Source organism: Octodon degus, unplaced genomic scaffold (genome assembly GCF_000260255.1).
Source record: "Octodon degus isolate 3935 unplaced genomic scaffold, OctDeg1.0 scaffold00092, whole genome shotgun sequence".
Lineage (NCBI taxonomy): Eukaryota > Metazoa > Chordata > Mammalia > Rodentia > Octodontidae > Octodon > Octodon degus.
In genome coordinates this window covers 8,751,139-8,766,554 of record NW_004524668.1, presented here as the reverse complement: position 1 = coordinate 8,766,554, position 15,416 = coordinate 8,751,139, and the positions used below count along the sequence as shown (strand labels likewise).

At 60.8% G+C, this 15,416-nt stretch overlaps 2 protein-coding genes across 3 annotated transcripts in view; one reads left to right on the top strand and one right to left on the bottom strand.

Moving 5' to 3' along the window:
* The first annotated feature begins 1,305 nt into the window (after nucleotides 1-1,305).
* On the top strand, nucleotides 1,306-11,285 carry LOC101579196 (chloride channel protein ClC-Kb). Of its 2 annotated transcripts, none has more exons than XM_004637697.2 (20): nucleotides 1,306-1,401; nucleotides 1,848-1,954; nucleotides 2,601-2,729; nucleotides 3,255-3,383; nucleotides 3,861-4,000; nucleotides 4,236-4,313; nucleotides 4,390-4,468; nucleotides 5,030-5,155; nucleotides 5,277-5,361; nucleotides 5,447-5,548; nucleotides 5,682-5,766; nucleotides 6,013-6,186; nucleotides 6,582-6,651; nucleotides 6,804-6,914; nucleotides 7,155-7,368; nucleotides 8,004-8,137; nucleotides 9,643-9,731; nucleotides 9,833-9,916; nucleotides 10,659-10,745; nucleotides 10,965-11,285. In XM_004637697.2, exons 2-20 carry the CDS (start codon nucleotides 1,855-1,857, stop codon nucleotides 11,010-11,012), a joined length of 2,064 nt encoding a protein of 687 aa, XP_004637754.1. In that variant the 5' UTR covers nucleotides 1,306-1,401; nucleotides 1,848-1,854; the 3' UTR covers nucleotides 11,013-11,285. The 2 variants fall into 2 exon arrangements, with proteins under 2 accessions (XP_004637754.1, XP_023578331.1); XM_023722563.1 differs by having other exon boundaries at nucleotides 1,845-1,954.
* A 267-nt stretch (nucleotides 11,286-11,552) lies between these two features.
* Fam131c (family with sequence similarity 131 member C) overlaps nucleotides 11,553-15,416 on the bottom strand; it is a 22,322-nt gene continuing 18,458 nt past the window's right edge. The window contains exons 2-7 of the mRNA XM_023722440.1: nucleotides 15,261-15,376; nucleotides 14,465-14,500; nucleotides 14,163-14,256; nucleotides 13,583-13,765; nucleotides 13,307-13,417; nucleotides 11,553-12,387 (exon numbers count right to left, since the gene is read on the bottom strand). Coding sequence (XP_023578208.1) covers nucleotides 12,107-12,387; nucleotides 13,307-13,417; nucleotides 13,583-13,765; nucleotides 14,163-14,256; nucleotides 14,465-14,500; nucleotides 15,261-15,376 — 821 coding nt within the window. The 3' untranslated portion in view covers nucleotides 11,553-12,106. The remainder of the gene's footprint in view (nucleotides 12,388-13,306; nucleotides 13,418-13,582; nucleotides 13,766-14,162; nucleotides 14,257-14,464; nucleotides 14,501-15,260; nucleotides 15,377-15,416) is intronic.

Sequence of the window (15,416 nt, the reverse complement as noted above, 5' to 3'; positions counted from 1 at the left end):
CCGGCTGATAGTGTTTTTCAGACGGAGTCTCGCTCTGTTGCCCAGGCTGGCCCCAAACCCCTGGCCTCAAGCGATCAACCTGTCTCAGTTTCTGAAGAATGTGGAGCTACAGGCATGAGCTGCAGCACCCAGCTGACACCTGCGGCCATCGGAAAAAAGGCTCACATTTCTTCAGTGCTATTTCTTTTTTTAAAAAACAATTATGTATTTGGTACAGGGTCTTGATACACAGCTCAGACTCGTAGCGATCCTCCTGTTTCAGCCTCCCCAGTGCTGGGATTACAGGTATGAGTCACCACGCCCGGTTTCAGCCACGGGTCTCCAGGCTCGGGGTGGGGCCAGGAGGGCATGTAGTACTGATGATCAAACCCAAGTTTTTGTACTTGCCAGGCAGGCACTTAGACCGCTGAGCTATCTCCCTGGCTCCTCTTTTTTCCACTTTGCAATACTAGGGATTAAACACAGGAGCTACAGTCTATTATTATTATTATTATTATTATTATTAATTTCACTAAATTGCTAGTTGGCTTAGGCTGGGCTTGAGCTTGTGATTCTCCAGCCTCAGCCTCTCAGCCTACTGAGATCATAGGCGAGCACCATTATGCCTATGGGGTGCCAGTTCTTTTTCTTAAAGATATTTATTTATTTGGCACTATGAAGCTCAGACACATAGTGATCCTCCTGCCTCAGCCTCCCCAGCGCTGGGATTATAGGCATGTGCCATCATGCCTGGTTTCCCCTGGTGGCTGGCTCAGCGTGGGGCTGGGGATTGAACCCAGGTCCTTGGGCTTGCCAGGCAGGCACTTAGACCGCCAAGCTATCTTCCTGGCCTCAATGCCAGTTCTTTCAAACAAGCTAATACTGCTGCCTGCCTGGGTCTCCAGGAAGATCTAGAGTACAGGAGGAGGGCCAGCTACCATTCCTGGCACTCCAGGAGGCTGAGTCAGGACCGTCCTGCCCCACTTGGCCTGCGAGCTTCGCTCTGCTGGCCCCCTCCTCTCTCCTTTTCTGCTTTCTTAAACTCTGCATGCTCAGCTTTAATAATCTAGAACCCTGAGCTTCGGCCACTGCAGAGGACACTGCCCTGCCCCAGCCTGCTGCTCTGGGTCGCCAGGAGCACTGTGGGAGCCTGCGCTGGGGTCTCTGGGAGGATCTCCCCATTCTTCAGGCTCTAGCATGTCGGGGGGGGGGACATCCTTCCCCCACATGTGCCTCTTGGCGGCTGTATCTGCAGAGTTCAGTCGGCCTGAGCGGTCCTGGCTGGTTTGTCAAGGACATACTTAATGGCCATGTGGGGGCGGGGCTGGTGTTGATAGGCGGAGCCCACACCTGGCCAGGTGCCCCTGCACTGCACAGGCAGGACAGACTCTGCTGGAGGAGGCCCCGTCAGCAGCAGGACAGGTGAGGCCTGGGCGGACACGGAAGGGACATGCCAGGTGGGCAGCAGGGGCCGGGGCAGAACCAGCAGTGCCCAGTGACCCTCAGGGGGTCTGCAGCTGAGCTGAGGGGTGCTCAGAAATGGGGAGGGGCAGCAAGGCTGGCTGAGGGGACCCTGGGCTAAAGGACCACACTGAGATGCAACTGAGTGGCACTGGAGGGTGGGAGCAAGGGCTCAGAAGGGGGCTGAGGGTCCTGGCCCTCCCTGTGCCTACTCTGCTGCTGGAGTGAGAGGGGGGCTTCAGCCCCAAGGAAGCCCACCCCACACTTACACACACATACACACACGTGTGCACAGACACATGCCCACACACTCGGCCTCTCCTGTCCAGGAGGTAGAGGACGGGGAAGCTAGAGGCACCACAAGGGTGTGTCAGCAGTCACCAAGGGTCTGTCTGTCCACTCAGCAGGGGCCCAATGGAGGAGCTGGTAGGGCTGCGTGAGGGGTCCCCAGGGAACCCAGTGACGCTTCATGAGCTCTGGGGCCGGTGTCCCCACATCCGCAGAGGCATCCGAGGTGAGAACCGGGTCCCCTCCACCTATAGCCTCTGAAGGCCTTTAAGGACTGCACCCCATGCCCACGAGCTGCCCCTGTCCTTCTCCTTTCTTATATCTCCACTGTACAGCCCAGAGTCCTTGGGTAGCAGGGGTCTGGCCCCCACTGACCTGGTCACCTGTGCCAGGCGTCTACCTTCTGCTCTTGGGAGGCAGAGCCCAGGCCTGGCCACCGTGTCTCCCATTACCTAGGCCTCTTCCCTCACCCACTGTCCCAGGAGGGCCAGTGCTGGGACAGGACATGCCACAGCAGGCGGCTGGGAGCCACAGGGTTGGGACCTGTTTTTGGAGCCAAGTTCACTGCTCACTGAGACCCGAGTGTCCCTTTAGCCAGGGGACAGAGAACAGAGACCACAGAAGGGGCTGATGCCCACAGCGGCCACTTCCAGCTGGGCTGAGGCACTGTTGGGGATCCAGGGAACAGACGGCCCCACAGGCCCTGGGTAACTTGTGTGCTTGCTAAGTTGAAGCCCCCACGGAGCGCATCACCTGTTAGTGCCCAGTTCAGGTCAGAAGGCGCTGGTAGGGACAACAGGCCTGGCACCTATTGTGCCACCACCTTCACCTGCCCTGCTCCCCGGGGCCTGTGACCCCAATGTGCTGCTCAGGTGGCCTGGAGTGGCTGAAGCGGGTGCTGTTCCGCGTGGGAGAGGACTGGTACTTCCTGATGGCCCTCGGGGTGCTCATGGCGTTGATCAGCTATGCCATGAACTTTGTGGTGGCACGCGTGGTACGAGGTAACTGTCCCCGGCACCCCCAGTCCTGGGCCAAGGGTTCTGCACACGGGCCACCGAGGGCAGTGGGGAGGAAGCAAGCCCCGGCTTGCTGCCGGCTTTCCCCTGGCTGTGTGACCCTGGGCGGGCGCCTGGCGCTCTCTGGGCCTCAGCCCCCCAAGGTCTTCTCACCTGAGTGCTGCCCTCACAGGCCACCCTCCTTGCTCCCCCAGACCACCAGGCAGGCTTGCCACCCCAGCCTTCCCTGGAGGAGGCGCTATGAGGCAGGGGAGCCTCAGACACTTCCTCCATGATTCAGCTCCCACAGTGAGGACACTGAGGCGATTCACAGCCTGTGTCTTTTAGCTTATGGTGACCCTGTGAGGAGGGACCCCCCCCCCACTGACCCGACCAACAGATGGGGAAGCAGAGGCTCAGAGGGGCCAAGTCACTTGCCCAGGGCCCTCAGCTAGGAAGCAGCAAAGCACAGTTCTCCTGCTGCCCCTGCTGGGGGCCTAAGTGCGGCTTCCTGCCACCCCACCACCCCAGCACACAACTGGTTATATGAGGAAATTGGGGACAGCCATCTGCTCCGGTATCTGTCCTGGGCCGTGTATCCGGTGGCCCTCGTGTCCTTCTCCTCCGGCTTCTCCCAGAGCATCACGCCCTTCTCTGGAGGTGAGTCCGCAGCTGCACCCCTGGCCAAGCTGTTACCGCTGTAGGGTTTCCCTCTGAGGATGGACAGGAAGCAGTAACCCTGTTCCACAGCAGAGAAGCAGGCTCACAAAGCCTTGCCTCTGGCCCACCATCATGCAGTGAGGAGGCCAGATGTGGAGTTCCAGGCCGGATGGAGAGTCCTGGGCTGCTGTGGGCTCTGCCTAGCTCCCTGGGGCTGTGACAGGATTGGGGGCAGGTCCCCTGAGGGAGCAGGTGTGGGCTGTGTGTGTGGATGTGAATGGAGATGGGGACTCTGCTTGTGGGCCCTGATGGCCCACCCTGGGATGCCCAGCTGGAAGAACACAGACAGCCCGAGTTCCCCTCTGACCCTCGGCCTCCTCTTCCACAAGACGGGGTTATGGAAGCCAACCTTGGGGGGTGGGAAGGCTCCGACCAGACCAAGACCCCAACTCCTGGCCCTACCTGCACCCCCACCAGGCTCTGGGATCCCCGAGCTGAAGACCATCTTGTCGGGGGTGATTCTGGATGACTACCTGGACATCAAGAACTTCGGGGCCAAGGTGGTGGGTCTGTCCTGCACACTGGCCAGCGGCAGCACCATCTTCCTGGGCAAAGTGGTATGGACCCAACCCAGTCAGCCCCTGACCCTGCTGAAGCCCATCTTTAGTGGGGAAACAGGCCGGGTCCCCTGATGTGACAGCAGCCATCTCAAGACGGTCCTGCGGCTCGGGGAGTGGCAGAGGGTGACGGTGTGAGTGGGGAGGGCATGCTGGACCCCAAGAGGAGGAGGAGAAAGAGGAAGATTTGGGGCTCTGCTCCCCTGGAATGCTTTCCCACACTTCGCCCCTACAGGGTCCCTTTGTGCACCTGAGTGTGATGATTGCCGCCTACCTGGGCCGTGTGCGGGTCAAGACCATCAGAGAGCCTGAGGTGAGGGGTTTGGGGACCCCTGGAGGCCGGGGAGGGAGGGGGGCTGCCTCTGAGCACAGGCCCTGCATCTCCCCAGAACAAGAGCAAGCAGAATGAAATGCTGGTGGCTGCGGCAGCAGTGGGCGTGGCCACCGTCTTTGCAGCCCCCTTCAGCGGTGAGACCCTCCTCCCTGATCCCCGTGCTCCTAGGGCTCCACACATGGCCTCCCCTGAACTGGGCCTGGTTCTGCTGCAGCCCTGCCCGGAGTGGGGTACAAGGGGCATAGGTGTGTGCGGGACACTGGACGGGTGTGCGTTTGAAATCCTGTTCTGACTGCGTGCCGTTGGCCAGCGAGCTCACTTCTCTGAGCCTGGTTTCCTCAGCTCAGGTCTGCAATAGACCCCTGGTGGTGTGCGCCTCAGGAGGATGGCAAACTCAGGTCCAGCTTGGGCCACTTAGCGACTTAGTGAGACCCTGTTTCAAAAGTGAAAAATATAAACAGGGCTGGGTATGTAGCTCAATTGGAAGGCCCTGGGTTCAAATCCTCAGTACTGAGAAAAAAGTAAGGGCTTGCCCTGGCTCCAAGCCCAGGCCATGCCCTCCCCCAGTTAGCAGCAAACAGGGTAGGTGGCCCTGGCTGTCCCATCCCCAGCACAGCAGGTCAGGCGAGGGCAGGGCAAGGGTGGCACCTGTGTCCTGCCTGGCCCTGCCGGGTCCTGACTCAGTGTCCCCACAGGTGTTCTGTTCAGCATTGAGGTCATGTCCTCCCACTTCTCTGTCTGGGATTACTGGCGGGGCTTTTTCGCTGCCACCTGCGGAGCCTTCATGTTCCGCCTGCTGTCCGTCTTCAGCAGCGAGGAGGGTGAGACTCCTTCCTGGGCCTGCAGGACCCCAGAGCTGGGCTGGGCTGTTGGGCCCTTGAATGCCGAGGGTATTTGGGGTCACTGCCCAGCCTAAGACCCTCGTGCCCCTCTTCCCACCAGAGACCATCACTGTCCTCTTCAAGACGAGCTTCCGCGTGGAGGTGCCCTTCGACCTGCCCGAAATCTTCTTTTTTGTGGCTCTGGGGTGAGTGGGGCACCCGAGGACCCAGCGGGGGGAGTTGCTCCTCGGGCCTCACAGCCTGGCCTGACCCTCGCCTGCCCGGTGCCAGGGGCCTCTGTGGCATCATGAGCTGCGCTTACCTATTCTGTCAGCGCACCTTCCTTGGCTTTGTCAAGAACAACCGGTTCACCTCCAAGCTGCTGGCCACCAGGTGTGCTGGCCCTCTGGGGGGGGGGACTGAACCCCCTTCCTCACCTGAGCACCAGAGGAGGAATAGGTGGGGACCCATTTCTGGCCCATGGGGTGGGGAGGGAGGAGGCGCTCACCACCCTCTCTGTCCCCAGCAAACCTCTGTACTCAGCCCTGGCGGCCCTGGTGCTGGCCTCCACCACCTACCCCCCTGGCGTGGGCCGCTTCTTTGCTTCCCGGGTAAGGGGTACCTGGGAGTGGGCGGCCAGAGCGGGACCCCTTCTCTTGCTTCCTTTGTGGGTTGTCTCAGTCCCCAAAATGCCCCCTAAGGGAGAGAGGCCTATGTATCCTTTGATAGCTGAGGGCAGCAAGGCTCAGGGAGTCCCCAAGGTCCCTAGCTGGGAAGGGGGAGTGCAGGGGCTGAGAAGGGGTACAGTGGGAGGTGGGTGGGGCCTTGGGGGACAGACAGCCCCTGCCCTGCTGCAGCTGTCCATGGGCCAGCACCTGGACTCGCTGTTTGACAACAACTCGTGGGCATTGGCCACCCGGAACTCGTCCCCACCCTGGCCCGCCAAGCTTGACCCCAAGAACCTGTGGTTTGAGTGGTACCAGGCAGAGTTCACCATCTTCGGGGTGCTGGCCTTCTTCCTACTCATGAGGGTAGGTCCTCAGCTCCAGGTGGGCGGGCTTCCTCCCTGACCCAGAGCCTGGCCCGGCCCTTCCTCCCACCCCACCCGCTGTCACCCCTTCCCATCAGGGCCCCGAGAAAACGGCTTTAACTCTCAGAGCCCCAGACCCATCAGCTTGGAAATGTGTTATCCAGGTGTGGTAGTGCACGTCTATGATCCAAGCACTTGGGAGGCTGAGGCAGGAGGATTGCCACAAATGTGAGGCTAGCCTGGGCTACATAGTGAGTTCCAGGCCAACCTGAACTACATAGCAAAACTGTGTCAAAGAAACAGAAAAATAAAATATAAAATAAAATAAAATAAAATAAAATAAAATAAAAGGGGGTGTGCACTGCTGTCTCTAACCTCTGCCCTTTGCCTGCCCAGTTCTGGATGCTGATTCTGGCCACCACGATCCCCATACCTGCTGGGTACTTCTTGCCCATATTCATCTATGGTGAGTGTGGGGTGCTGAGGGTCTGAGAGGCTCTGGGGTGCAGGGGTGGGCCCTTGGCTCCTGACCCAGCTCCTCCATCCTGGCGTGGGACCCAGAACGGGCACTGGGACAGAGGGCCCAGTTGGCTCTGTTCACTCTGAATCTGTGCTCAGGAGCTGCCATCGGGCGCCTCCTGGGGGAGGCCCTGTCTGTCGCCTTCCCGGAGGGCATCGTAGCTGGAGGCGTTGTCAACCGCATCATGCCAGGGAGCTATGCCCTGGCTGGTGAGTTCCGGGCCGGTGGCTGGGTGGGCGCATCTCGGCCTGTACCTAGAGAATTGGATGGAGGCTTCACAGGGCATGGAGGGGCCGCCCAATCTGTCCCCCGGTTCATGGAACCAGCGCCTCCCTGAGCCCTACCATCCCGGAGTCCCTCGTGGTGCCTGTCCTGTCCTCTCTGCTCGCCTTGCCCAGCCATGCCAGCTGGCCTGAGCTGCCCATCCTGCCCTGCCTCCATGCCCCCAGGGGCGGCAGCCTTCTCTGGGGCGGTGACCCACTCCATCTCCACGGCGCTGCTGGCATTCGAGCTGACGGGCCAGATCGTGCATGGGCTGCCTGTGCTGATGTGCGTGCTGGCGGCCAACGTCATTGCCCAGAGCTGCCAGCCCTCCTTCTATGATGGCACCATAATCGTCAAGAAGCTGCCGTACCTGCCCTGGATTCGGGGCCGCCGCATTGGGTGAGCAGGCAGAGATGGGGGGCCTGGGGGTGGAGGCCCCCAGAAGAAGTGCTACCGAGGCTGACCTTCACTACGTACGGCATCCTCGGGTCCCTATGCCCCCTGGTGCCCCACTGGCTGGGTGAGAAGCCAGGGCACCCACTCCAGCCCACATGGACAACACAGAGCCAGCATGAGCTTTGGGGGTCCCCTCCCATCTCTCCTGCTCTGCTGTCCTTACTGCATGTGGGCGGAGCTAGAATGGGGACTTGGAGGGTTTCCCCCCATCACAAGGGACCCAAACAGTTCCCATCCCTAGAGAGGCAGTGCCCAGCTCCAAACCCGTTTCCCCATCTATAAGATGGGGGTGCTCATCCAGAGGTTTCCAAACTTCAGAGCTGTCCTTCAGTTTGATTTTTGCTGTGTAACATTTCTTCCAGTGGGATAGGTCTGAGCATAGTAGAGCTCACCTGGGGCGCTCCGGGGGCCCCAGGGAGCTCAGGTTCAGGCCTGGACCTGCGCGATATCTCAGGCTCCTTCCCACCATGGGGTTCCGGAGCTCCTCAGTCTCCACCTGCACGGGGCAGCCACAGATCCAGCTTCAGCTGAGCACCCCGGGACCCTGAGGTCCTGACAGGGACTCCCTCTGCCTGCAGCTCCCATCCCGTGAATGTGGGGCACTTTATGGACAGCGCCATCACCACGCTGGCCAAGGACGCGCCGCTGCAGGAGGTGGTCAAGGCTGTGGCCTCCACAGACGTGGTGGAGTACCCTGTGGTGGAGAGCACAGGTGCCTAGCATTGGGCAGGGGCAGGGGTAGGGCCAGGGGCAGGGCCAGGGCCAGTGGGGAGAAGCAGGCATGGAGTCTGGGTTTGAATCCGGGCCCTGGCTTAGCTGTGTGGCACTGGGCAAAGCCCTTTCTTGGGGCTTCTGTTGCTTCACCAGTGACACAGATGAGATCCACCGTTGGGGACGGGGGCTGACACATCTCAAGGGGACCAGACAGAGCACGTAAGGCACCACAGACGGCTCCTGGGAGAAGCTTCCCTGGGTCCTCGCCCAGTCCCTGCCGTACAACAGCTGCATCTCTTGAAAGACAAATGAACAACGGCTGGGTTACAAGAGCAGCTGAGCGCTGCGGTGCCTGCCTACAATCCCACTACTCGGAGGCTGAGGCGGGAGGATGGCCAGTTCCAGCCCACACCTTGCAACTTATTGACTTAGTAACACTCAGGCTCAAAAAAATATAAATGAATAAGAAAGGCTGGGTATGTCGCTCAGTGCAAAGGCCCTGGGTTCAATGCCCAATGCTGGGGAAGGAGAAAAAAGATATATGCGAAGTCTCAAGGGAGGGTCAAACCAGAGCGCTCTTCCTGCCCTGTCAGCGTTACTGTCAGTTCCTTTTGTGCAAATGAGACTACACACACACACACACACACACACACACACACACACACGGCACCCATAGCATGGCTGGACTTTGTCCCCACTTGCGCTTTGGGTTGGCATCTGGTGCAGTAAGGACCCTGAACAACCATACACGTCACCCCTATAGCTGCCTTAGGAGAAATAAAACCACTTGGGAGCCGAGTAACTGTGGGGACATCAGTCAAGTTCCCCTACCACAGGGTCCTCGTTGGTACTACAGCCCTGAGTTCCATGCAGCAGAGCAGGCAACACCCCCAGTGTGCACATGAGTGACCCCAAGAGGCTTCACCTCCTAAAACAGAGAACTGGCCTCAAAGACAAAGTTCTCCGTGACCCTTGGGGCCACAGGAGGCACAGCAGTCCCAGCCTCCCCAGGTCTCACCACCAGGAAATAGCTTTATTCCCAGAGTCGAGGAGGAGCACCTTCTCTCATAGACTCGGGGCCTCCCAGTGGTGGGCATCCGCTCTGCACAGAGACACAGAGCCCAGGCCCCAGGTTTTCATTTTACCCGTCATAAGGCAAAGATACACCCGGATGGCCTTCAAAACCCTCCACCCCTAGCTATCCCACTGATGTCACCATGCAGATGCCCCCAGATCCTGTCGAGAGGCCCTACAATGACATGGAGATCTCGATGGGGACCCGGAGGCAGCCTCACCTGACACACTCCTCAGCCGAAGCTGAGTGACCGAGTGGAACAGTTAGTGCCTGTCCTCTGCTTCAGTGTCCTCCCCTGTGAGATAGGTGGGAAGGGCTGTCACAGACGACAGCCTTCCTCAGAGGCAGGAGCCTGGTCTGGTGCACGGCAAATGCTTGGGAAGTGTGACTCCCTCCTCTATAACCGCCTCTTCCTCCCCGCTTGCCAGACTCTCAGATCCTCGTGGGCACAGTGCGCAGGGCCCCACTGCTGCAGGCCCTCCTGGCTCGGCCACCTTCCTGGGCTCCAGGACAACAGGTAGGTCCTGGAGAGGGCTGGAGGGTGGCTTGGAGAGTGAGCAGTACTGAGGGAGAGCCTGGCCTGGGCCTCCTGATCTCTCTCTCTCTCTCTGTCCTCAGCGGCATCTCCAGGACATCCTGGCTAGGGGTTGCCCCATTGAGCCAGTGACCCTGCAGCTGTCCCCTGACACCACCTTGCACCAGGTAACAAAGAGCAGACCCAGCAGCTGAGGTGGAGGGGAGACCCACCTCCAGCTTCCCCCTGGGTGCCATCACCCCCCCCCCCAAGTGTTTCTTCATCCACGGGGCAGGCACAGTGGCTCCTACCTGCTGGCCCCTCCCTGCCGGGGTTGTGGTGCAGAGACTAGGGGAGCGAGGGCTCAGGAAATGGAAGCCCCTGGAGGGAGGGGCAGTAGTTAAAAGCATTGCACCAACTGGGCACGGTGGTACATGCCTGTAATCCCAGTTACTTGGGAGGCTGAGGCAGGAGGATCACATGTTCCAGCGACTTAGTGAGACTGCCTCAAAAATAAACTGGGTTAGGGGTGTAGCCCAGTGGTTTTAGGCTCTGGATTCAGTCCCTCCTCCCCTTGTGCGTTTCAGTTTTACCCCCCCCCCCAACATTCTCTCTGTGTAGCTTTAGGTTAAGCACTTAACCTCTCACTCAGGACAGAATCTGGTCCACGAGGCAGAGGAGGAGGAAGTGAGAGGGGCCTTGGGAACGGCAGAGACAAAGCCCTCCTTGCAGGCGGAGGTCCTACCGGGTCCATTATACTGAGGGCAGGTCCGGCTCCTTAAGTGGGCTCTGGCGGCCCCTAGCGGTTACAGTGGGAATCGCAGGCCGTGTCTCCATCTTCCCTCTTCGGTTCCCGGTTTTAGATTGGGTTGCGGGTGGGGGAGCCCCCGAGACGCCTCCGCCCTGCAGCGCTTCCTCACCGCCCCCTAGGCGCACAACCTGTTCGAGCTGCTGAACCTCCAGTCGCTCTTCGTGACGTCGCGGGGCAGAGCCGTGGGCTTCGTGTCGTGGGTGGAGGTACGGGGGTCTCGAGGGCTGGCCAGAGCAGAGGAGGCATGGGAGGAGGGGCAGCATCCTCCCATTCAAAGTGTGGGGGCTTCTCAGGACTGATGAACCCCAGTTCTTGGCCCAGCGCGGTCACAGGGCCCAGCTTCCCTGTCGCCTGCAGCGGTGCTATGGGCTTTCGGAGCTGCCAGCGCCCCATCTCCTCCTCCCGCACCCCTTTCTGTGCCATAGCTGAAGAAGGCCATTTCCAGCCTGACCAACCCACCAGCCCCGAAGTGAGCCAACCCGCGGCCTTGGTGACGGAGTCCCGGCCTGGCTTCCCATCCCCCGGCCCAGCTCCAGCTCGCCCGGAGAGGCCCCATCCCTGGGGACAACAGAGACTGCCTTGAAGGACAAATCCCGTTACCGCAGACACCTGGCCACGGCGGGGGCTCAGTGCTTGGGCGCAAAGGGCGGCCCGCGACGAGGGCGGGCACTGGCGCCCCCTGGCGGTAGAGATTCCCACCCCCAAACTCAGGAGAATAAAGCTGCTCTGTGAGCTGCCTGCCAGGACAGCTGTCTCCGCCTAGGTGTGCAGTGGTCCCCAGCTCCGGCCCTCTATGGTCTCCTCCTCCAGCCTTGTTCCTTGACAGGGAGATGTGGCCCCCCACTAGGGCTTATGCATCCTGTCCTGGATGAGGCTCAACTGATCCCGTGGGTCCCAAGGTGCGGCTCCTCCGGGCGCAGGAGCCCACTGGGGGACGCTGTATCTGCCAGTCCTGTTCCCTTGCCCGAGGGCTGGAGGGCACCCCTTCCACAGCAGAGACCAGGTCGGACTCATCAGGACATAGCCACCACTTTAATGTCACCAGAGAAACAAGAAGGACTGGGGGTGCGAGGAGGGAAACGGGCTCCTGGAGTAGGGAGCTGGGCACCGAGGAAGAGGTCCAGAGGGTAGGAACAGACACACACTCCAGGGTCGGATCCCGAGGGTGCTTAGCTACCAGAAGAGGCCGCCCACCTTTGATGGGGCAGGCAGGGGAGGGGGGCTGAGGTGGTCCAGGCAGGTCAGGTCCGCAGGCCCCACTGCACGGGAGCCTCCTGGTCCCTTCCATGGTCCGTTGTCTGCCTAGGGACCCAGCTGACAGCTCCTCTGGGGATGGTTGCCCTGGCTTCTGCAGAGTCCTTGAGCTCTGGGAGGGTGGGATCCCCAGTGGGCTGAGGATAGAAGGGGGTTACGGCTCCCATGGCAGGGTGCGGTCCGCGAGGCACAGAGTAATCCACAAGGGGTGCCTTCCCCGTGGAGTCCCGAGATGCCCAGACCTGGGGTCCCGTATGCAGGGGCTGCTGGCCAGGCCCAGTGAGGTGTGGGTGGGTGCTGCACCCCACTGGGCTCAGTTGTAGAAAACCTCGTCCTCCTCCGAGAGGGAGCCGCTGTCCACTGAGGGCAGGGAGTCCTGCAGCGGGCCCCCACCATCAGGCCCCAGGCCCCCAGGCAGCCGCCTGCGATGCTGCTGCTCAGGGCTGGGGGGCTGCAGGCCAGCAGCCAGCATGGGGGGCTCCTCGGGTGAGGGCCAGTCATCAGGGGAGAGGCCGGGGGAGGAGAAGGCCAGGAGGCTGTCATCTCCCAAGGGGCCGCTTGGAAGGCTGTCCTGAAGGTAGATGCTCTCCAGGTCTGGAAGGCAAAGTGGGTATGGGAAAGGATGGGGCTCCGCTGTCGCTCAGAGCCCTCTCCGGGACAGTAGGAACCAAGGGACCTGGGCTCTGTCTCCTGGTCCTGCTGCTTCCCACTCAGCTAGGTGGCCATAGCAACTCACTGACCCTTTCTGAGCCCAGCCTTCTCCCTGAGGTAGAAGTGGAGTAGTGAGGAGCAGGCTCTGGAACCAGACCACACTCCGAGAATGGAGACCTTGTCCCTGCCCCTCCTGGCCAGAGGGAGGATCACAAGGCAACTCAATGTGGGCATCACCCAGGACTCCTGCTCCCGGATGCCCTCCAGAGTAACGTGGGGTCCTAGAAAGGAGGCAAGTGAGCTGGACACAGGGGCATGTGCTTGTGACCCCAGCACTCTGGGAAGCTGAGGGAGAGGGATCCAAGTGCAAGTCCAGCCTGAGCAACTTAGTGACTTATTGAGAACTTGTCTCCAAATAAAAAAGGACTGTAGCTCAGTGTGAAGGCCCTGTGCTCAAGCCCCTGGGCTGCAAGAAAGAAAGGAAAGGGAGGGCAGAAGGAAAGGCGGGTGGAGGGGGTTGGGGTGGGGGCGAGGTGGTGCCTGGTGGTTACTCCAGATCCGGCTCTGACAGCACTAGCTGCGAGTCCCGTGATCTCTGCACCTCTTAGTGCCTGAGGTTCCTCTTTCACACAGTGGGGACAATTGGACCTGTCCCTAGGGCTGTCATGGGAAAACAGGACCAGCACTCGGGCGGTGTGTGGTACAGTGGCACTTATTCTGTTCAGGCCGTCCCTGCGCCATGGCCGGGTGGGGATCACGGCCTGTTTCACAGAAGGGAAGGAAGGGCAGGGACACCCTGCATCCAAGTGGGCCTCTGGCACCCCAGTCAGCCTTTCCCACCCTGCCACACCCCTGGGTGTACCCTGGAGCTGGACAGCGTCCCCGGGGCTGGCCTCAGGGTGCAGTTCCTCATCGTCCAGCGAGGACCAGGCGCTCAATGTAGCCTCTGTGATGGCAAACTGTTCAGCCACCCCTGGGGGACAGCAAGACCCAACTCAGCGGAGGGGGGGGGCTCTGTGCCACAACAGCCCCTCTCAGCTGCCATCTCCCCACAAATGGACGTCCCTCTATGCCACATCCACCTGCCACCACCGCCTTTTCCGCCTGTGTGGGGGGCCAGGCTCTGTCCCCTGCTGACCTGCGGCAAAGCGCGCCTCACGGAGCTCGTCGGGAAGGCAGCAGTAGTGTTCATCCTCAGCCGGGGATGGTGCCCAGCCCGCCCGCGGGGCGCTCCAGCCCTTCCACTCGATGAGGTGCGCCACACGGCCTCGTGCCATGGCCGTGGGCTTGGTGATGTGGTCCTTGATGCTCTGCACCACGCCTGGGGGCATGGGGAGAGTGGGTGACTGTCCCAGCACCAAGCTCCCAATGTCCTCGGCCCTCCATACCTAGGCCCATGCCCCACATCTAGATGCAAGCCATATCCTCCCCTGGGGCCAATGCCTCCACCTTTCCACCCCTGCCCACTCTCACCCAGCTCTGTCTGCCTCTCCCCAGGTCCCAGCCCAGCAGAGTCCTGCTTCTTCCTCCAATGGGCCACACCTCACCTCACAATCTAACCCCAAAGCAAGATCCCCAGGACACTGTCACCCCCATTCCCACCATGCCTGTCGACACAGAGCCCAGCATTTAGAAAGCAGTGAATGAATCCAGCAGGCAGGCTGCTCCGATCCCACAACTATGTCCAGGCAGGAGCCGGGGGTACTGCTGGTGCCTACCCACAAGGGACGAGGTGGCTAGGGCTGCCACACTGTAGTTGCTGGAGCGGGCTCTGGAGTCGCACAGGTAGCCGTTGGTGGTCTGGAAGCACCTCTGCAGCAAGGGGGCAGCATGAGTGGGGAGGGTGGAGGTAGGGTGAGGTTGGGCTGGTTCTCTGTGGCTGTGCCTGCCATGTCCCCCACTGCATGACCACCCCACATGGGCCAGGGATAGTAACCCAGCTCCCCCCAGGGCAGGCAGGACTGCACACAGCTGGACACAGCAGAGGATGGCAGTGGCGTTCAGGGGCCTTCACACTGACCTGCCAAGGATCCCAGCAGAAATCCAGCTGCTTGTCCTACAGCAAGAGAAGAAGAAGGGTCAGACGGGACCTGGTCACCACATCCTGCACGGGGTGGGAATGGCCTAGTGCTCCGCAAGGTCATAGTCTGCCCATGTGGAGTTGTGCCCTGGTGTCTCCTGGCACTCAGAGAAAGGAGGGGGACAGCAGTGGCCCGGGAGGAGAGAGATCACAGGCAGGCCCCACTGGGCATCTGAAGTCGGGTGATCCAACAGCTCAGGCCTCAGTTTCCTCCTGTGTGGCATGGGTGACCGTACCATGGACTCCTCAGGCCGTGACGTAACATGGGCCCAGTGTCTAGCACATGCTCAATGTGCCCCACACAGTAGACAAAGGCTGGAAAGTGGTTATAGTGACAGTAGGTTCAAGTCACGGGTCCCTGGGGCAGGGGCGGACACTGCACCAGGACTCGGGGACCAGAGTAGTGGCTCGCTGATGCCCCTGCATGGAGAATACGTCCCTTTCATTTCCAAAGGGCAGTGCAGGCTGCTGAGGAGTTACGGGCTCACTGCGGAGCTCGCAGTCTGTGCGCCTGCAGTCACTCGGGTGGGAAGACCTGTCGGGCAGGGCTGACTTCTACGCATGCCCGGCCCAGTCCTGGGACACTCAGTTCAATCCACACTGAGCTGCAAGCCTAAGGAGCTCCAGGCCCACAGGGAAAGGGAGGCAGGAGCTTGGGACGGCTTCTGCTCCCTGTGGGCAGCTGTGGGCACAGGCAGGGGGCAGGCGGCAGGCAGGAGGCTGGGTGGCTGCTCACCTTGCCTGCGACATGGCCTACAGCAGCGGAGGAAGAGTGGCCAGGGGGCAGGTCTGCGGTGAGGGCATCCATGCCCCGGGGCAGGGGGCAGTCCTTGTGGGCACTTGTGAACAGATCTGGAAACACACAGAGGCAGAAACTTAGGGAAGCCCAGCA